At 43.5% G+C, this 21,958-nt stretch overlaps 2 protein-coding genes across 4 annotated transcripts in view; one reads left to right on the top strand and one right to left on the bottom strand.

Annotated features, from left to right (window-relative positions):
- Positions 1-21,958, top strand: part of EXOSC8 (exosome component 8) — a 668,826-nt gene that overhangs the window by 515,139 nt on the left and 131,729 nt on the right. The gene's annotated exons all lie outside the window — the stretch shown is intronic.
- SMAD9 (SMAD family member 9) overlaps positions 1-21,958 on the bottom strand; it is a 74,553-nt gene that overhangs the window by 4,892 nt on the left and 47,703 nt on the right. For 2 of the 3 annotated variants that reach the window (XM_050766077.1, XM_050766078.1), the window contains 2 exons: positions 17,251-17,472; positions 3,688-3,944 (listed from right to left, as the gene is read on the bottom strand). In XM_050766077.1, coding sequence (XP_050622034.1) covers positions 3,688-3,944; positions 17,251-17,472 — 479 coding nt within the window. Of the gene's footprint in view, positions 1-3,687; positions 3,945-17,250; positions 17,473-18,977; positions 19,089-21,958 lie in introns of all 3 variants that reach the window. The other variant, XM_050766076.1, reaches the window with a different exon arrangement.

A 21,958-nucleotide genomic window follows, 5' to 3' on the forward strand; every position in this document is an offset into this window, starting at 1 on the left:
ACATACTTGGCCTTTCTACCTCTTACCACAGATTAATTATCTATGTTTCCAAATAAGCTGATCCACCCACTTATGCACTCTCAGACCTGCCTTCCCAGGGACATCATTCCAGCAAATCTTCTCCTCCTCTCCTGCAATCTTTTGCATCTACTATATCATTCCCGTCAACATATGAACACACTGAAATATCTTCCATCTGAAAGATACTTCTCCACCCCCACCAGCTACTACCCTATGTCTCTATCCCCTTTCTGGCAAAAACCCTCAGAAGAGTCATCCACACTGGCTGTCTCAGTTTGTCTCCTTCCATTCTCTCTTAAATCCATTCTGATCATTTCACCCCAGCCGCCAACAAAACTTTTCTTGTCAAGATCAAAAAAGGCCTTCATATTGTAAAAATGAATTATTAGCTCTCAGCCTTTGTGTTACGTGGGTAGCATTTGATTTAGTTCATCACACCCTCTCATCAATGCACTGTTTTTTCTTGGCTTCCAAAGCACCACACTTCTTGGTCTTATTACTACTTCACTGGCTGGTCTCTCAGTTTTCTTTGCTGATTCTGTCCCTTCTGTCCCATCTTTAAATGTTGAAGTGTCCCAGGGCTCGGTCCTGGAGCCCCCTTTCTTCTCTATTTTTATTTACTATTTATTATTATTATTATTACTTTTGAGACGGAATCTGGCTGTCACACAGGCTGGAGTGCAATGGTGCGATCTTGGCTCACTGCAACCTCTGCCTCCCAGGTTCAAGTGATTCTCCTGCCTCAGCCTCCCAAGTAGCTGAGATTACAGGCATGCGCCACCACACCTGGATAATTTTTGTATTTTTAGTAGAGATGCGGTTTTGCCACGATGGCCAGGCTGGTCTTGAACTCCTGACCTCAAGCAATCCACCCACCTTAGCCTCCCAAAGTGCTGAGATTACAGGCGTGAGCCACCACTCCTGGCCCTTCTGTTTAAACTCAAACCTTTGGTGTTCTCATCCAGACTTAGGGAGTTAAATACTGTCCCTTTGCTGACAATTCCCAAACTTGTATTTCGGGCCCAAATCTCTTTCCCCAAATCCAGATTCTTACATCGAACTGGCTACTCAGCAACTCCACTTGAATGTGGACAGACATCTCAATACACCTGCATCTTCATCTTGATTGAAGGCAACTAACTTCATCTTCCTCTTTTTCTCACCCCCACGCCTCATCCGCCTTCACAATTCAGAATCCTTCCACTTCTCACAGCTGTACTGGATCCCTCCAGGTGAGGGCGACTCTCATCTGAATATTGCAATAGCCTCCTAACTGGTTTCCCTACTTGCAACCTTGTCTGTGTAATACCTATCCTCCACACTGCAGGCAGGGCGATCCTTTAAGAACAGAAGTCAGATCATGAAAATGCTCTGCTCCGATCCCTGCAAAAGCTCGCCACCTCCTGAGAGCCACCGATAAACTCCAAGGAGTGGCTCAGGAGGCCTCGCTGTGGTTCCCTGCAGCTGCTCTCATCTCGCTCCCCCTGCTTATTAGGCCCCAGCCACACTGGCCTGCCTGCTCTTCAGAATTTCCAGGTGTACGCTGTTGCCTTGCTCTTCCCTCTGCTTCTACTCTTCCTCCAGAAGTCCCTGGGCCTAGCTCCATGTCTCCTTCCAGTCTCTGCTGACCTGTCACCTTTTCAGTGAGGCCCACCCTGATGTGCAGATGACTCCACTGCCCCCGTGCTCCAATTCCCTTCACCCTGCCCCACACTTTCTCTTTCCATCCTTCTTCTGTGTTATGGCTGTTGTGTATTATCTCTCTCTCCTTCCTAGAATATTGGTTCCCTGAGGGCAGAGATCTGTGAGTGAACATTGCTATGTCCCACACGCCTGGCTGCACATGGTAGGTGCTCAATAAATATTTGTTGACTGACTGAATGAGTCCTAGAATCGGTAAAAATCAGAGCTGAAAGAAACCTTAAAGAGATCTGATCCATTAGCCCAGTGGTAGCTACAGTTGCTCATCTCAAATGTTTAAAAAAATGATCTATAGTTATATTTACTATGTATTTATTTTAAAAGTTCCTGCAGTATTAGGAACAGGTTTGTCTTCTGTGTCAATTGTGTAGCTTTATGAATTTAAATGTTGCCTATCTGAGAAATGTATCTAGTTATCAGGAAAATCAGATTTGTATATAAGCTTATATTTAATTAGAGTGAAATAATTACCTATGAGATATTGGCATTTCATCCTAATTTTAAAAACACAGACCTGGAAAAAAAAAAAACTGTATGATTCAAATGATGCCCTCTGCCGTTTCTAAAGCAACAGAACATTTGAAAAGATTTCCAAGTTATTTGTTAATATAACTTTATAATAGATGCTTTTAAAACACTAAATTTGGATGAAACTGCTTTGTCACCATGAAAGAGAAATAATTTCAAGCAGCTGTTTTTTAAAATTGGAAACTATATTGTTCTTAGTTTTTAAATAATTACTAAAATTATAAACAATAAAAACAAAATTTGAGTGTAGAAAAATTCTTTGTCATGGTAATTTTAAAGTGCTAATAAAATTTACTTTGAAAAAAATGCCTGGAACAAGCCATGCTGATTCCTTGGATGGAGGCATGGCAGTATGAAAACTCACACATACCCAGATACTTTGATGAGCCCAGATTTTGAAATATTAGACTGATTTGCGAGTACTTTGCAACAGATAAAATAGCAGGTGATGAAACTGAAGGCTTTTGCTTCCATATACAAACCCAGTTGTTTTTCCTTCCCACTAAGAAACTTCCTTGGTTCTCCAGCCTTCATAGCAACCCTAATAAGATTCGAGAAATTCAACAAATACTCATCAACAGAACATATACTACTCTCAGAATTAATCACACCCGCCTCATGTTTCTATTCCAGATTGTTTATACCTTTATAACACTACTTAATTTGCTGTCTTGTATTAGAACCAATCCTGCCTATTTTGTAGCTTATTCATAAATATTATCTCCTCCATGTGCCTGTATGCTTTCTAAGAGTAAGGAGAGTATCTTACTGAATTCAGATAAATTTGCCAACACTCACTGAGTGATAATAGTGCTTGGCAATTTGAAGGATGGAAAAATCTCTGTTGCACTAGTCCTGTAAAATTACTGTTGTTACTTTATCATCTGCATTAAAAACAGAGAGCCACCTTACGTGTTTTTCCTCAAAAGTAATGTGTAAGAATTTTCATATAATTGCTAAACAAGACAGTTTATACTCAAAGAGGAACTCCTCCTAAAAACAACAGAATTCAAAAAAATTGCCTTTGGGCTGGGCGCGGTGGCTCACACCTGTAATCCCAGCACTTTGGGAGGCCGAGGCAGACGGATCACAAGGCCAGAAGTTCAAGACCAGTCTGGCCAATATGGTGAAACCCTGTCTCTACTAAAAATACAGAAATTAGTCAAGCGTGGTAATGCACGCCTGTACTCCCAGCTACTTGGGAGGCTGAGTTAGAAGAGTCGCTTGAATCCGGGAGGCGGAGGTTACAGTGAGCCAAGATTATGCCACTGCACTCCAGCCTGTGTGACAGAGTGAAACTCCGTCTCAAAAAAAAAAAAAAAAATTGGTTTTGTCTATCTGAATTGACCGCAGAACTGCCACATCAGTCAGGGTGCTTTTTTGTTTTGTTTTGTTTTTCACTGAACATTTTATAATGTGATAGCAAGCACTCCTTACCTTAACAAAACTCATCCGGATAGTGCACATCTTGGTCAGTTCATACACAACTTCAAAGCCGTGGTGAACTGACTGGGCCAGGAGCTGAGCGAAGAGCTGGTTGTTGAAGACCTTGAGGCTGCAGCCGCTGGGGATCTTGCAGACGGTGGCTGGGTGGAAGCCATGTTGATAGTTGCAGTTCCGGCTCTGCACAAAGATGCTGCTGTCACTCACACACTCGGCATACACCTCTCCCCCGACGTAGTACAAGTGCACACCTGCAGACACAAACACACAGCCTTCCTTCACGTTCCCTTTCACAGCGTGCCTCTCCCACTGATTCCTGAAACCCTAGGAGATGTGACTCTCCCCTGTCAGGTTCATTGTCAGATCACTGATCAGATGAATGAGATGTGTGACCTAAATAGCACTTAGTTTAATTATAATCTGTGCTTTTTCCATAAATCCATTTAAAAGTGGATTGCAGCCGGGTGCAGTGGCTCATGCCTGTAACCCCAGCACTTTGGAAGGCTGAGGCAGGCAGATCATTCAAGGTCGGGAGTTCAAGACCAGACTGGCCAACACGGTGAAACCCCTTCTCTACTAAAAATACAAATTTAACCAGGCATAGTGATGGGCACCTGTAATCCCAGTTACTCGGGAGGCTGAGGCAGGATAATTGCTTGAACCTGGGAGGCAGACGTTGCAGTGAGCCAAGGTAGCGCCATTGAACTCCAGTCTGGTGACAGAGCAAGACGTCATTGCAAAAAAATAAATAAATAAAAGTGGATTGCCACCCATGTTAACAATCACCCCCAAGAACCAGTCAGTAAGGTCTCATATACTATTCCTCCCATCACTCCTGTTTATTTGTTCCAAAAATAAGGTTTTGTAATATTAGAAATGAACTGAATATATCATGCGAAAAAATCAAATAATCCTTCATGTACATATACAAATTTTAATTTTTTTTTTTTTTTTGAGACAGAGTCTCACTCATCACCCAGGCTGGAGTGCAGTGGCACGATTTCAGCTCACTGCAACTTCCGCCTCCCAGGTTCAGGTGATTCTCCTGCCTCAGCCTCCCAAGTAGCTGGGATTACAGGTGCCTGCCACCACGGCTGGCTAATTTTTGTTTTTTAGTAGAGACGGGGTTTCACCATGTTGGCCAGGCTGGTCTCAAACTCCCGACCTCAAGTAATCCACCTGCCTCGGCCTCCCAATGTGCTGGGATTACAGGCATGAGCCACCGCGCCCAGCCTACAAATTTTAAAATTTAAAACTGTACACAGTTAATACCATGAAAATGTTACTTAAGTGCACATATTAAACCCACTTCAGTGGAGACAAAAAATGACGCTTTAAAAATTTACCAACACTTAGAAATCTGTTTCTCTTAACAAATACCTCAGAGACCTATTTCATTTAAGTTTGTCATCCACTAATATCAATCATATAAATAATGTCTATTTTTTATTTGTGAACAGTGAAATTTCTACATTTTCAGATACAGTAATATAAAAACTCATAAGCAAAATATAGCCTATATCACTTCATCTAATATTCTTGGAATTAAAGTTCAAAAGAGCATCCTGAGGCTAGGCGCTCACACCTGCAATCCCAGCACTTTAGGACGTCAAGGTAGGTCAATCACTTGAGATCAGGAGCTCGAGTCTAGCCTGGCCAACATGGTGAAACCATGTCTCTGCTAAAAAATACAAAAATTAGCTGGACGTGGTGACACACGCTTGTAATCCCAGCTACTTGGGAGGCAGAGGCTGCTGCAGTGAGCTGAGATCACGGCACTACTGCACTCCAGACTGGGCGACTGGGTGAGTCTACCTCAAAAAAAAAAAAGAAAGAAAAGCATCCTGAGAATGTTGCTGCTCATGCTAATTTCCATTCCAAATTAAATTTTAGTTGATTCTTTCCCTCTAAATGTCTGGGTTTGAGATTTAATATAAATGTATAGCAAGGGACTGATGTTAGAAAAAAATGAAGAAATTCTAGTCTAGTGAATATTAAATATCAGAACAATTTTACTCCAACTTTTGATGGGAAAAAAAAGTCTCCAGCACTAGAAGTCAATGTGATTATACATATGATCACTGCAGTTAAAAGGTGTTTGTAGAAACAATCCAGAATATACTTATATATTTGGGGTCTCCTCAAAATGAAATTGTGAACGTTTTAAAGAACAGAACTTACAGCTTCCAGGGCTGCTCAGGGCCCCGTGTGCATAACTGAGAATGTAGGAAACATTACTGATGTAGCTGCTGGGAGTTTGTCAGGTCCTAAGTAGCACTTGGCGCAGTTCTGCACTATATGTGATTACATCCCACCATATTTCTTGTTTCCTTTTCCCTTAATACAATTTTAGAAAAGAACAATTTTGAGTAGTATGTATCCCAACCACATCATTCTGAAGCAACTGAGCCAGGGTCGCAGAGCTAAAGCACAGCCCTGGATATCCAGGCCACGATTGGCCTGTCACTGCCTCTCCTCTTCCTCAGCCAGAGACCGGCTCCCCTTCTCTGCTTCCCTCAGCCTTCCTCCCCCTCCTCTATCTCATCGTTGCTACCCACTCTCCTGAATGGCCTTGGGCCCTAACCCCAGGGCCTAGGCGGTGGTGCCAGGGGGCAGAAGGATGGTCCTAACTGGCTGGGAGAGTTACTTGGCTGGACCCTCACGATCATAAAGAGAACCCCAGGCTGGGGCAAAATGCAAACCCCGCCTCCTACAACCACCCCTGTGGGCTCCAAAGGGGAAAGGCCTGCCTTGTGGGGGTGGGCAGAGGTTCTTTCAAGAGGGAAAGCAGGTAAAGGAGCCAGAGTGGAGCTGCTAAGGATTTAGTCGGTATGTGAACTGAATGACCTTCAAACATATAATCCTCTCAAAACCTATTACATAAAATAAATACGATTTTTTTGTTATGTGAGTCTGGTCTTTGGGGGTTGGTTTTCAATCATGTTCAGGTCATCTGCAACCACAGTCCACTCTGGCAAAGCTACCAACGCAGAGAAGAGCCTGGGCAGGTAGGCAGTCATCCAGCACCCTGAGAGAGAAGAGCAGAGCCAATGGCACCAGCACGCGGAGCCCGCCCAGAAACACCAGGAAAGGGTGGAACCCAGCCTCAGGGTGAAGGAGGCCGGATTCTGGCTAGAGACACCAGCATCTGAGGAGGAGTCAAGCAGGCCAATGATGTTATTTGCATCCATCTGGTAGGCCAAAATAGTAGCTTTAAACGCTAGTGTCAGATTCAAGATCACCACAGAGTAGAACAGTGGTTCTTAAACCTTAGCTTGCAGTAAGACCACTTGCAGGGCTTATTAAAACAGATCACTACTTTAGCAGGTCCAGGGGGAGGCCGGGTGACTTGCACTTTTTTTTTTGAGATGGAGTTACCCTCTTGTCGCCCAGGCTGGAGTGCAGTGGCGTGATCTCGGCTCATTGCAACCTCTGCCTCCCGGGTTCAAGCGATTCTCCTGCCTCAGCCTCCCGATTAGCTGGGATTACAGGCACCTGCCACCACGCCTGGCTAATTTTTTGTATTTTTAGTAGAGATGGGGTTTTGCCATGTTGGGCAGGCTGGTCTCGAACTCCTGACCTCAGGTGATCTGCCTTCCTCGGCCTCCCAAACTGCTGGGATTACAGGCATGAGCCACCACACCCAGCCAGTGATATTCCTTTAAATGGTACAGGAAAAGCACGAACATGTCCAGATTTTACTGCAGCCTACATTCTGACAGTTCCTGTATGAAATGCTTAAAAGAGGCATCATACCTATCATTGTTGCCATCAAATACGCCATTAATATGTTCATTATCGTAATTAAGAAGCATTAGAAGCTTCTGGAAGGAAAAGCTAATGTCACAATCCTGCAGCCTGTTCTAACTCCTAGCAATAAGGAATAAATGCCCCAAAAGAAGTACTGCCTGAGATCATAAAGAGAACCCTGGCAATGCGGCCCTCAAGCAAGTTCCACCCACATCTTGAACTACGTATGTGCTTGGGCTGTGTCTTTCTTTAAGGGCTGTGTCTTTCTTTATCTGAACTTCTCACTTGAGTGTGACTGCCACCCACTTTTTATGAGATCAGGGAGTGTGGAGTCCTGTGTTGTGGTTAATGAGGACCAGAAAAACCTTGGGTTTAATTTGGGTCTGCTGGGTCGAACTACAAAAGGGTGTCCCCTTTTAATCCTCTTCTGTTGTCTTGAATGACAGGAAATGACTGGGAAGAGGGTAGGTTGGGCAGGCTGGTGAGAGTGTGCCAATCTCTGGACTCTACTCACAGAGGAGGAAGTCGGTGTCCCAAAGTGGAAGGAAGGTGCAGGGATACCCTCCTCACCGGGAGGGAGGCAGGAAGATCACCATAAAAGGCAGAGTGTCCTGCACAGAGAATGCCGAAGCCTCTCCACAACGCTTAGGATAAAACCTAAACGTCCCAGCACAAGCACAACGCCTCCTCCTGAGTTTGTAACGAATCTTTCCCTTGCCTTTGTTGTCTTTTCTTCTGCACAGCGATTTTAGAAGCTTTAAGAAAATATATATATTTCTGAGTGTAATAATGGTATTTTAAAACATTTCTTATACAGTTAGATATAAACTCCAATAGATGGGAAAAAGGATATGAAGCCTGAGATTTGCTCTAAAATAGTCTAGCAAAAATACTGTAGAGCGATAGATGAAAAAGAATGGCACAGATTGTGAATCTTTATTGAAGCTGGAGATAGTAAAATGAAGACTCATTGTATTCCCCCGTTTTCCTATTTCAAATTTCCCACAATAAAAAAAGTTTTAACGGGTGGTAAAAAAAAAACTAATAATATAAAAATACAGACTTCCAGATCCACACCAGGGCCTAGGTCAGAGGATGGAGGCAGGTCCGCCACAGGACTGTGCCTACCATTGTGCACTGCACAACCACCGCAACCCAGGGTTTGCCTCCTAGTCTTCAGAGCTTTGTGTAATTATTACAATCCTTTCCCAGCAGATGGCAGTAGTTTCTCTTGAGGAAGAGGCACCTTTTCCTAACTCATACAAAGTCATCACTGGGCTGACAGCAAGGCTGGTCCTCTAAGACCGTCCCTGATGACTGAGTCTCTAGGCACAACACGATGAACAGCTTGTTTGGGTCCGACTGCATTACACGGCATGTTCCATCACTGCCACTCAAACACGCGGCCACTCCGCCTGAACTGCACAGTGAGGTGTCTCCCTTACCACTGCTGCTGCCTTCCAGAGCATCCTTACACACCACGCGCACCCCATCCTCACAGGATCGAGAAAGCCCACTATAGAAAATTTAGAAAATACGAACAGAAAAGAAAAATCAGCCACAAATCCACAGCCCATAAATAATCAAAGCTAACGTCTATTATATACCTTTCAGTCTTTTTTATGTGTTTTTGAGACAGCCTCCTGACTCGTTGGGGCTACAGATGCACACCGCCACACTCAGCTAACTTTTTTATAGAGACAGGGTCTCACCATGTTGCCCACCTGGTAGTAAACTCCTAGGCTCAAGCAATCCACCCACCTCGACTTCCCAAAGTGCTGGGATTACAGGTGTGAGCCACTGTGCTCAGCCATGTGCATTTTTAAGAAGAAAATTGGGATCATACTCTACAGGATGTTTTAAAACTTGTTTTCAGTTAATAATATCTTGTGAATATTTTCTCAGGATATTAAGTATTCTGCAACATCAAGTTTAATGACTGTAACAGTGTGACATCGCATCCTATGTTAAAACGCTTTTTTAGGATTTGCTTTTTTTTAACATGAGAAGCCTTACATGTGTTCAGAGGCAGAACAAAAGGACTATTTTGAGACATGGAAATGAAACCCACTGGGAAAGGAGGCAACCCAAATACCACCTGGACATGCAGACCCTCGGCCCAAGGTGTTTCAACCAGAGTGACTATGTCTTGAGTAGAAGCCTCTGCCCAAGGCGTTTGAACCAGAGTGACTCCGTCTTGAGTAGAAGCTGGGTAAAATAAGCTAAGACCTACTGGGCTGCGTTCCCAGACAGACAGGCTTTCTAAATCATAGGATGAGATAGGAGGTTGGCACAAGATACAGGTCATAAAGACCTTGCTGATGAAACAGGCTGCAATAAAGAAGCTGGCCCAAACCAAGATGGAGATGACAGTGACCTCTGGTCATTCTCACTACTACACTCCCACCAGCGCCATGACAATTTACGAATGCCACGGCGACCACATAGGAAGTTAACCTATATGGTCTAAAAAGGGGAGGCATGAATAATCTACCCATTGTTTAGCATATAATCAAGAAATAACCAGCTGGGCGCGGTAGCTCACGCCTGTAATCCCAGAACTTTGGGAAGCCAAGGCGGGTGGATCACCTGAGGTCGGGAGTTTGAGACCAGCCTGAGCAACATGGAGAAACCCCATCTCTACTGAAAATACAAAATTAGCAGGGCGTGGTGGCACATGACTGTAATCCCAGCTACTCAGGAGGCTGAGGCAGAGAATCTCTATTTTTTTTATTATTATTATACTTTAAGTTCTAGGGTACATGTGCATAACGTGCAGGTTTGTTACTTGCGCCATGTTGATGAGCTGCTCCCATCAACTCATCAGCACGCATTAACTCGTCATTTACATCAGGTAGAACTCCCAATGCAATCCCTCCCCCCGCATGAGAATCTCTTGAACCTGGGAGTTGAAGGTTGAGGTGAGCCAAGATTGCGCCATTGCATTCCAGCCTGGGCAACAAGACGGAAACTCGGTCTCAAAAAAAAAGAAAGAAAGAAAAAAAAAAAGAAATAACCATAAAAATGGGCAACCAGTAGCCCTCGTGGCTGCTCTGTCCTTGGAGTAGCCATTCTTTATTCGTTTCCTATCTTAATAAACTTGCCTTCACTTTACTCTATGGATTCGCCTCAAATTCTTTCTTGTGAGAGATCCAAGCACCCTCTTTTGGGGTCTGGGTCAGGACCACTATCCGGTAACACCTCTGCAAGGAGCTGACTGATGAAACCCTTATGTCAGGGTAATTCCTTTCATAAAACAAGAAGAATTACTAGAATTCTACAGAATTTGAGATACGCAAGGAAATAAAGATTCATAAAATGGTTCTAAAAATCCAATTCCAAAAACAATGCAATGATTTGGAATATGTGATAAGTGTTTTCAGGATATGCTTGATCTCCAGAAGTTCAATAACGAGGGTTAATGGTTATCATTTTTTTCTCCCACAAAGGGAGATCTGCAAAAGAGAAACGGGCCAGTCTTGCTCAAAGTGTCCTCGCATACCAAGAACCCAGCACAGGCTCATTGTGAAGGTTACCAGAGCTAACTTCAATTACAGCAGAAATTATCAGTGCTCAAAAATGTTGTACTATTGATTACGATTATATTAAGTCATGAATTTCCAAGAAATACAATCCTACCTCAAGTTCTATGTTCCTGCAGTCAACTCAAAGCTGTGGTCTGCATAATTATTTGGAAATCGAGGCCATCTTAAAAGCCAGTCTAAAAGAGCAGGCACACAGTATCCTCCAATTATCTAGATTGACTATTACATCATTCCCACATCGTCAGGAACTCGCCCTTTGCTTTCTTTTGCGCTGTCACGTATCAGTCATACCAGTATTATATGTCAGTGGTTCTCTGTCCTTTTACTGGAAAGGTCCTTACAATCCTCCACAGAGGTACCCGTGAGCTCCATGTAAAATCTCTGTGTAGTACTCTCCTTCTCGCACAATATTTTTGTAAAAAAGAACATAAAACCTCTGATTTACCTTTTAAAAGTAAAATATTGTAAAATGTCAGCACTTTATTATTATTTTGGCCTTCTTTCAACATTGCAGAAGTGATCATGGCACACAAGGATTGTGGCATATGATAGGCATTTTCACTCCATACTGAAAGATTCAATTCTACATACCACTACGAGCGGTGCCAAGATAAAAGGGCAGGAGGGTCCGTCCCCTCTAGCAGAGGGGAGCAACTGGGCCTGAGTCCTCATGGGTGCGAGTCCCTGGCATCACCTGTGTGACCATGTGTAAGCTACTGAACTCTCAGAGGTTTAGCTGTCTCATCTGTAAAATGGGACTGATATACCTAACTTGTACAGTTACTATAAGGATTAGAAATGATACATATAAGTGCATGCCAGCATGTCTCTTACATATTAGGTCATCAATGGGGGTAGCTATCATCATATTATTATTATTTGATATGTCACTGGAGAGAGTTCCAGTGGTCTGCCTAGTTTATAAGGAAGAATATGGAGAAGTTCCACACTGGAATGTGATGTTCCAGGCTGCTCAAGGTATTGCCTTTGACATCTAAGTGGTAGCTTTTGGTATGCTAGTGCTAACTGTTAGTAGTTATTTAAAGCATCTTGCTAGTGAGGTCAAAGTCATAGCCTCAATCCCTTTGTACCAGTTAACTGCTGCATGGCTACAAATAAATGCTTTCTACCAGCCCCTCCACCTCAGGGACATACCCATTAGATGGTAAGTGGGGTAAATCAGCACCCATCACCACCACCAGAGAAAACAAAACTCAAAATGCACGCACTGCTGACAGGATGGCAACATGACCTTCCTTTAGCAGGGCCAGCCATCTCAGCTAATTTAAGTCACAAGGAATACAAGCCAGAAGTGGCGTGAAGGCTAATTGATATCTACTGGGTAGGGGAATGGCTCATCATTAACTATAATAAAAAGATTTTTTTTTTTTTTTTTTTTTTTTTTTTGAGATGGAGTCTCACACTGTCGCCTGGGCTGGAGTGCAATAGCACGATCTTGGCTCACTGCAACCTCCACCTCCTGGGTTCAAGCGATTCTTCTGCCTCAGCCTCCCGAGTAGCTGGGATTATATAGGCATCCACCACCACACCCAGCTAATGTTTTGTATTTTCAGTAGAGACAGAGTTTCACTATGTTGGCCAGGCTGGTTTGAACTCCCGACCTCAGGTGACCTGCCTGCCTTGGCCTCCCAAAGTGCTGGGATTACAGGCGTGAGCCACCATGTCCAGTCACTAAAAAGAATTTTTAAAAATGATATATTCAGGCCAGGTGCGGTGGCTTACACCTGTAATCCCAGCACTTTGGGAGGCTGAGGCAGGGGATCACCTGAGGTCAGGAGTTCGAGACCAACCTGGCCACCATGGAGAAACCCTGTCGCTACTAAAAATACAAAAATTAGCTGGGTGTGGTGGTGCGTGCCTGTAATCTCAGTTACTCGGGAGGCTGAGACAGGAGGATCGCCTGAACCCTGGAGGCGGAGGTTGCAGTAAGCTGAGATTGTCTCACTGCACTCCAGCCTGGGTGACAGAGCAAGACACCTATCTCCAAAAAAAAAAAAAAAAAGATATCTTCTATCCTTGCCCATCACAGTCTAATTAATCTCAATAGAACGGCCAGGCAATCTTTTCGAAGTGTAAAGTCAGATCATGTTGTAAACCAAAAATAAAATTTGAAGGCCCCACAACAATTTGAATGGACCCTCACCCAGCCAGGGAGCTCTAAAATTTAAACTGAAAGACTGGTTCAGGCTCCATGAACACTGACTTCCTTGCTCTCTGTGTCACAGCCATTTGAACCAGAGCAACTCCATCTTGAATAGGGGTTGGGTTAAAATAAGGCAGAGACCTACTGGGCTGCATTCCCAGGACGCTGGGCATTCTGAGTCACAGAATGACATAGAAGATTGGCACAAGATACAGGTCGCAAAGACTCTGCTGGTGAAACAGACTGCCATAAAGAAACCAGCCAAAACCCACCCAAACCAAGATGGCATGAAAGTCACCTCTGGTAGGCCAGGTGCAGTGGCTCACACCTGTAATCCCCTCATTTTGGGAGGCTGAGACAGGTGGATCACCTGAGGTCAGGATTTCAAGGCCAGCCTGGCCAACATGGTGGAACCCTGTCTCTACTAAAAAATACAAAAAATTAGCTGGGTGTGGTGGCACGCGCCTGTAATCCCAGCTACTTGGGAGGCTGAGGCAGGAGAATCACTTAAATCTGGGAGGTAGAGGTTGCAGTGAGCCAAGATAGTGCCATTGCACTCGAGCGTGAGCAACACAGCAAGACTCCATCTCAAAAAAAATAAATAAAAAAATAAAAAAATAAAAAGAAAGTGACCTCTGGTCATCCTCACTGCTCATTATATGGTAATTATAATTCATCAGCATGCTAAAAGACACTTCCACCAGCACCATGACAGTTTAGATGCCATGGCCATGCCCATAGGTTACCCTATATGGTCTAAAAAGGAAATGAACCCTCAGCTCCAGGAAATCACCCCTTTCCCAGAAAACTCATGAAAAAATCCACCCTTTGTTTAGCATATAATCAAGAAATAACTGTATTATCAGTCAAGCAGCCCATGCCGCTGCTCTGCCTGTGGAGTAGCCATTCTTTTGCTTCTTTACTTCTCTAATAAACTTGCTTTCAGTTTACTCTATGGACTCACCCCAAATTCTGTCTTGTGCGAGTTCCAAGAATCTTCTCTTGGGGTCTGGATCGGGACACCTTTCCGGTAACATCTGCTCAAACGTCACTTTTTCAGGAAGGCCTTCCCTGGTTACACTGGTTTAAAGTCTCCATTCTCTTCTTCCCCTGCTTTGTGTTTTTCTACTGGACATACTATATGTTGTATTTCGTGTCTGTCTTTCCCCAGCAGCAAGTAATCCAGGAAGTCTGGGCATTGTCTTTTTTCCACTGTTGTATCCCTAGTGTCCAGTCTGGCTGAGAGTCGGTGCTCAGTAAGTATTTGTGAGATGAATGCGTATCACTAAAATCTAACGTCTGCTAATTAACTCCACAGAGCAAGTTAACTCATTTGCTAGCCTAGGAATGCATTTTGCAGCTCACTTATTCAGGCTGGTGCTCCCGGAAGCCACGCTTCTCAGAACCCAGATAACCCATGGCAGCATCTGAGAGAGAATCCTGTGATGTCACAGACGACTGACTGCCCTTGCTTTAAAATCTCCCAAACCAACACTTTTTTCCACCATGCTTTATGGCAAGGCTTGTGACACGTCTAAAAAACATTTTTTTTTGTTTTTCCACATTGGAGTAATTCCTAAGCAGCTCTGAGAAAAGTGTAACTTTGCCTTCGGACCACGTGACAGTGAGAACCCTTGCATCGAGGGGAGCACTATTAGATGCTCCGGTTTGTGGAACAGGCCATCAGTCCCGGCTCTTGCTCATGTGGCTTCTTAACCCTAAAGATGAGCTCTCAGTCAACACCACAGGAGCTACTGATATAATTGGGATAGCTGACTCCTCCAAATCTGGCATCGAAATCTGATTCTCAATATTGGAGGTGGGGCTTGATGGGAGGTGTCTCGGGCACCCAGAAAGATCTCTCATGATCTGCTTGGTGCCCTCCTTGAGGTAATGAGTGAATTCTCACTCTATTAGTTCCTGCCAGATCGGTTTGTTAAAAAGAGCCCAGCACCTCCCTCCCTTCTCTCTCTTTCTGTCTCTTCCCAGGTGACACACAGGCTCTCCTCTGCCTTACACAACGATTAAAAGCTTCCGAAAGCCCTCCCCGAAGCACATGCCAGCACATGTGCTGCAGTACAGCCTGCAGACCCACGGGCCAAACAAACCTCTTTTCTTCGTTTATTTTTTTGAGACGGAGTTTTGCTCTTGTTGCCCAGGCTGGAGTGCAATGGCACGATCTCAGCTCACTGCAACCTTCGTCTCGCAGGTTCTGCTGACTCAGCCACTTAGTAGCTGGGATTAGAGGCATGCGCCACCACACCTGGCTAATTTTGTATTTTTAGTAGAGACGGGGTTTCACCATGTTGGTCAGGCTGGTCTCGAACTCCCATGATCTGCCCACCTCCGCCTCCCAAAGGACTGGGATTACAGGCATGAGCCACCATGCCCGGCCTCTTTTCTTTATAAATTATCCAGTCTCAGATATTCCTTTACAGCAATGAAACAGACTACCACAGACTCTCCATGTCCTCAGCAGGAGCACCTTGAAGAAGCGACTTGCAGACAGGTTCCTAGAACACATTCAGCACTCCTTTAATATTTGAATCCTGTCTTTGGATCCACTGGCACCAGCGGAAACTGAACACACAGACCAATCTGCAAAGCTCCTCAGCAAACGGCTTCACAACGTCACGTGTTAATGTTTTGCCTTGAGAGTTCACTGAAGATTCTTCTAAAAATCATTTGAAAGTAAAGCCATGCTCAAGAAACTTGTTTAGGAATTAATTCAAAGATTATTTCCTTTGAGGAATGGCTATTTTCCCACTTTGGGAGAAAAATTACATTCCAGAGTGAGGTTTTCATTTCTTCTCTCTCTGTCAGGAAATCTAGAGCAAAATCAGCACCACCTTCTCCAGCTCTCTGTGTCAGAGACGTCTGAACCAGAGCAACTCCATCTTGAGTAGGGGTTCGGTAAAATAAGGCTGAGACCTATTGGGCTGCATTCCCAGGAGGTCAGGCATTCTCCCATTCAAGTACTAACCAGGCCCGACTCTGCTTAGTTTGGTTAACAATGTTAACCCTTATGGATGACATATCTGGAACATCTGGATTCTTCTCCCCTCCCCTCAACCCTGTGTTTCTGATTTTCTATTTTTCATATATCATTTCACTGCAGTGGTTTCTCGTAAGTTGCCTCAAAGCCACTATGGAGACAGAATATAAATAAACATAAAGTAACTGTCTCCATTAAGAGTCAACATCAATGAATGATTTCAGCCTGTTTCTAAACAATGGCTTTTAGGTTTACTCCAGCAGGAGACATTTTGAAGGCATGTTAGGGAGAATATCAGAATGCACCACCAAATGGAACAATGAATCTCCCCTGGAAATTTCAAAGAAAAGGCTCAGGCTCCCTTCCCAAGGTGGTGTAAGTGCTGGATGGAGAGAGAGGTCAAATGACTGAAGGTTCTTTACATCTGTGACTCCATAGTATCACTTGAAGATACCAACTATTCCAATATAATAGAAAATAATTTAAAGATCCTCAGCCAGACCACACACTCAGCTTGGATTTGCTACCATCACTCATACCAGTGAGATGGGCTTCAAAAGCATCACAGGTCAGAACAGAGACCAGTATGACTTGTACCCCATCAGCTGCTGTACGCCTGCACACAGGAGAGCCCCAATCACATGCCAAAGGCTTCCAGACATACATCAGTCATTCTTTCTAACTACCCAGCTGCTAAGTCTCCAAAGAGAACTTTACCTGATACAAATAATCATCTAGTCAGAATTCCTGTTCAGAAATGATCCTAGTTTGCACGTTTTAGGCAAATGAAAAATAATGCATAATACTTCTATTCAATAATTTCATCTGGCTTTCTTCATATCTATCATCTTGCTTGTCTTCACAATCCCCAGTCGATGCCACCCCTAGAAGGTGGCATGATGACGTTAGAGGCAGAGATAAGATCCTGGCGACCCATGTGCTTTCCCCAGTGGAAATGTCAGAGCTATCTCAGAGCTCACCAGTCCTGGGGTCCTTCCACAGGGGCACATGACCAATATGTGAGGGTGGTCACGTGCACTTCTACACACATGACCATCTACATTTTGGCTAGACGACTAAAGGAATGGCATCTTTGCTCTTACCCTTTCCTATATGTCTCCTGGTATTTTCTATCGTTGAGTTTCTGTTTACATTAGAAAGAAGTCCAAGACAGAATCTGTTCCTGTTATTTGAAGGGTCGGTGAACCCATCTATGAGCACACTTCGGGAGGAAGCCTGGAATGTCTCCCCAACTCGGTTGTTCAGTTCGTAGTAGGCGACCGAGCACCAGTGCTGGGGTTCCTCGTAACAAACTGGCCGAAAGTCTGGAAGAAAACAAACCAGAGAGCACATGGCGACTGTCATACCTGGGCTGTGTAGTTCATGATTCCACCAGGAAACTTAGTTAATGCTTTTCACCAGAAAGTTGGCTGCAAGACCAAGCATGCCATTCTGTAATCTTTTAGAACCTGTAGCTCTCATGGGAGCTGCTTGGGGCTGGCTCATTTCACTAGCACACCTGAGATGTAGAGTCCACGGTCCTTGTTCATCTTCCATGGCTAGAGCATTTATAAACATGTGTATTGGTCATGAAGGGACCAGGGAAAACATGACATGAACAGATGAACATAAAAAAACTGTCGGCCCTAAAGCAAGCACAGCTCAAAGGAAGCTAGCAGGTCACCTCTTCTTTCAGAAACGTGAAAGATGGCATGTTGCTGTTACTGTGCCCACTTGAAACCTTGTGGCAAAAACTATCATTTTCTAACAAACTAGAGATGGAAAATAATAGTTTGACTATGATAAAGAGCAAATCAATAATGCTGAATAGGACATTAAATTATTTAAGGAAAAAAAAGCTTCCACATAGAGGGGCTCACATTCTGCTTTGTGGATATCTACTTATGCATGGAAAAAAAACACATTTAAAGAGAGCTGGATGTTTCATCAGGAAACCCATGAATGTTTTCACACCCAACATAAACTGAAGTCACTTTTCTGTAACCAAAGCTCAGAGTTCCTTTTCTTTGCCACCCACACCCTTTCTCTGCCTTTCTATTGATTATATTATCTTTGTCTTCCTTGGACATCCTTGTCATTCTTGCATCTAGAGTGTGTTCCTATATGCACTAAATATAAATATATGAAATAGATACATTCGGGGGTTGTTATTTCTCTCACAAAAGGATCTTAGTTTTATAAAATATTCACTTGGAGTATTTCAAATGGTACACTTCTTTAGAACCTCTCTACTCAAGATCTGGCTCATGGAACAGTAGCCTCTGCATTACATGGGAGCTTAACAATGCAGATTCTTGGACCCCACCCTAAGATCTACAGAATCAAAATCTGCATTTATGCAAGATCACAACGTGGTTTATACAAACATTAAAGTCAAGCAACACTTATCTAGGCTATTATAAGATGCAAATAAAATTTTGTAAAAACCTCATTTATGTATATTTCTAAGAATACCTCTCCGGCTGAATGAAAGACACCACTATAAACATATGGTAAAAACACAAATAGAATAAAATCCCTAACTTCTTGAGTTCCCAACTCCATACTTAACATCAAGAACTACAAACTTCTAAATGCTAAGTTAAAATAAAAATTAACTTATTCTAGTAATGAGGATGATAAAACATTAATTCTATGGTACCGAGGAATGTCAAAGTTAAAATGCAAAGCCATCCCATTTGCCTCTTAAAACACATGCAAACCAGCAGGCCAGTACATTTCTGGTTCTGTTTTTTGAATTGTTTTGTTTGGGGGTAATAGGAAATACTTTTGGAAAATAGCTACATTTCACTGTTCATCTGCAATTTACCTCCATTTGGTATTGATAGCACTAAATGTCTATCAGCTGTGGCATCTACAGGTTGGCCACTCTGGGTCTCAGAGGCTTCTGTGGCATGATAAGGCAGGGGTGGTGTGTCAACTAAAAGAAAGCAGTAGAACAAAGGAATTGTCAAATCGATAAACCACACAAAGACAGTTGGATCCGACATCTTTTGCCATTAAACTCCTGAGCTTGGTGGACAGTGCTACTCCTACGGAGAGACCATATGAATGTAACAAGGCTCTTCTGAAGTGGCATTGTGAGTGCTCTACAGAAGAAACTCGTTGTTCCGAGAGCCTCACTAAAGGGTCAATTCCTTTTCCCTCTGACTTTTGAGTTATCACTGAGTTCTAATGACGTCAGGGCAAGACTTTCAAATGCAGGACCTGTTCTCCTAGCTTTTTTCACAGCAGAACAGTCTGTGATCCAGCTTGCAAAACACAGAGAAAGCTAAACCTTCTTTGAGGTGAGCTTAATTTTCAGCTTGTATGTTGTCATGAATTGTACAATGGCCACGGGGACGCTCTATCCCTGAGATACTTCAGGATATGCCCCCCAAACACAGAAGAGCTGAAATATAATTGTAATCTTGTACCCAAGGCACACTGAGAAGGGCCCTTCTACCCAAATGTCAGTTCTGTGACTGGACAGTGATCATGGTCAGGCAAATGGGATGCATTCCATGGAAAACAATTCATGACACAGTAAAAATTCATGAGGCACAGGGAAAACTCTTTATGGAGGGCCTCAGCACAAAACAACCGATTCCTTCAGCAGGCATGTCTAATGTTAGTTCAGAATGGTCTTGTTACACCCGTGGTGGAATACAACAGCATAAAAGGTTGGATCAATCTGCCTTTGTTGTATCTAATTGTCCACACAAGTAGTTCTCACACTTAAGTGTACAAAAAAATTGCCAGTAGAGCTTGCTAGAAATGCAGATTCTCAGCCCCATCCTTAGCAATTCTGATTCAATAGGTCAGTGGTTGAATGTAGCCATGTACATTTTAACATGCCCCGATGGCAAGTCTAATGCAGGGTTCATGGACCATACTAGGAAACCATGGATAAGGTATTTCCTTCTGAGAAAATGGGCTATGACTCCTATGACTCTGGTAAAAAAGTTATAAGGCAAGATGGTCTTTTTGTAGGTCTTTGACTAAATACGTCTATTTACTCAAGGGGCAGAACAGGCTGAGCACAGTGGCTCACACCTGTAATCTTAGCATTTTGGGAGACTGAAGTGGGAGGATCACCTGAGTCCAGCGCTTTGAGACGAGCCTGGGCAACATGATGAGACCCCATCCTACAAAAAAAATTAAAAATGAGGTGGGCATGGTGGTGTGCACCTGTAATCCTAGCTACTCAGAGGCTGACATAGGAGGATCACTTGAACCCAGGAGTTTGAAGTTACAGTGAGCTATGACTGTGCCACCACACTCCAGCCTAGGTAACAACAAGGCCCTGTCTCTAAAAAATTAAAATTAAAAAAAGGGGGACTGAAAATAGAATAACCATTTAATGTAGCACTTCCACTCCTAGGTATATACCCGAAGGAACTGAAAGCAGTGTGTTATTTACCAGAGCCAAAAGGTGGGAACAATCCGAATATCCAACAGCTAATGAACTGATTTTTTAAAATGTGGTATAGCCATACAATGAGACATCATTCAGTCACAAAGATGAACTACCGATGCATGCTACAACACAAACTGTGAAAACACTTGGCTAAGTGAAATAAGACAGACACAAAGGGGCAAATATTGTATGAATCTAGTATATGAGGTACCTGCAATAGGCAAATTCAGTGAGACAGAAAGTAAATTAGAGCTTACCAGGGGCTGGGGAAGTAGGGAAATGGGGAGCTATTGCTTAATCAGCATGGAGTTTCTGTTTGGAGTGATGAAAAATTTTTGAAAATAGATATGGTGATGGTTGCACAATATTATTAATGCACCTAATGCCATCAGATTTTACTTTTTTTTTTTTTTTTAATAGCCCTCACCCAGGCTAGAGTGCAGTGGCACAATCTCAGCTCATTGCAGCTTCCAACTCCGGGATTCCAGTGATTCTCGTGCCTCAGTCTCCTGAGCAGCTGGAATTACAGAGGTGCACCACCATGCCCAGCTAACTTTTGTATTTTTAGTAGAGACAGGGTTTCAACATGGGTTGGCGAGGCTGGTCTCGAACTGCTGACCTCAAGTGATCTGCCTGCCTAAGCCTTCCAAAATGCTGGGATTACAGGCATGAGCCACACTGTACCCGGCCAGATTTTACTCTTAAAAAACGGTTAAAATGGGCTGGGCGCAGTGGAGCACACTTGTAATCCCAGCACTTTGGGAGGCCAAGGCGGGTAGATCACCTGAGGTCAGGAGTTCATGACCAGCCTAACATGGTGAAATCCCGTCTCCACTAAATACAAAAAAATTAGCCAGGTGTGGTGGCGCATGCCTGTAATCCGAGGTACTTGGAAGCTGAGACAGGAGAATCACTTGTACCTGGGAGGCAGAGGTTGCAGTGAGCCGAGATTGCGCCACTGCACTCCAGCCTGGGCAACGAGAGCAAAACTCCATCTCAAGAAAAAAAAAAAAAAGTTAAATAAATTTTGTGTTAGATCTATTTCACCACTACTTGAAAAAAATTAACATATGAAAAGTCATTGACTTGTACACTTGAAATGGGTGGTTGTATGGTATGTGAATTATACCTCAATAGAGCTTTTTAGAAAATCTAGAGGCTGAACCAGTAAATCGCCAAGGTTCCTTTTACGCTTGTTTATCTGTGGGTCTGTTACTCAGGTTGGCATTTTGCTGTTAATCATTCAGACAAGAATTATTTTCTTTGAAGTGAAAAGGGCTATGCCTTCGGTGAGAAACTAACCAGCTTCTGCATCATTGCTGGGGTCTGTCCTGCGTGGGTGGGAAGAGGAAAAAGAACATCAACCTGTCAGAGTAATCAGGGCAGGAATT

The sequence above is a fragment of the Macaca thibetana genome, chromosome 17 (assembly GCF_024542745.1).
Source record: "Macaca thibetana thibetana isolate TM-01 chromosome 17, ASM2454274v1, whole genome shotgun sequence".
Taxonomy (NCBI): domain Eukaryota; kingdom Metazoa; phylum Chordata; class Mammalia; order Primates; family Cercopithecidae; genus Macaca; species Macaca thibetana.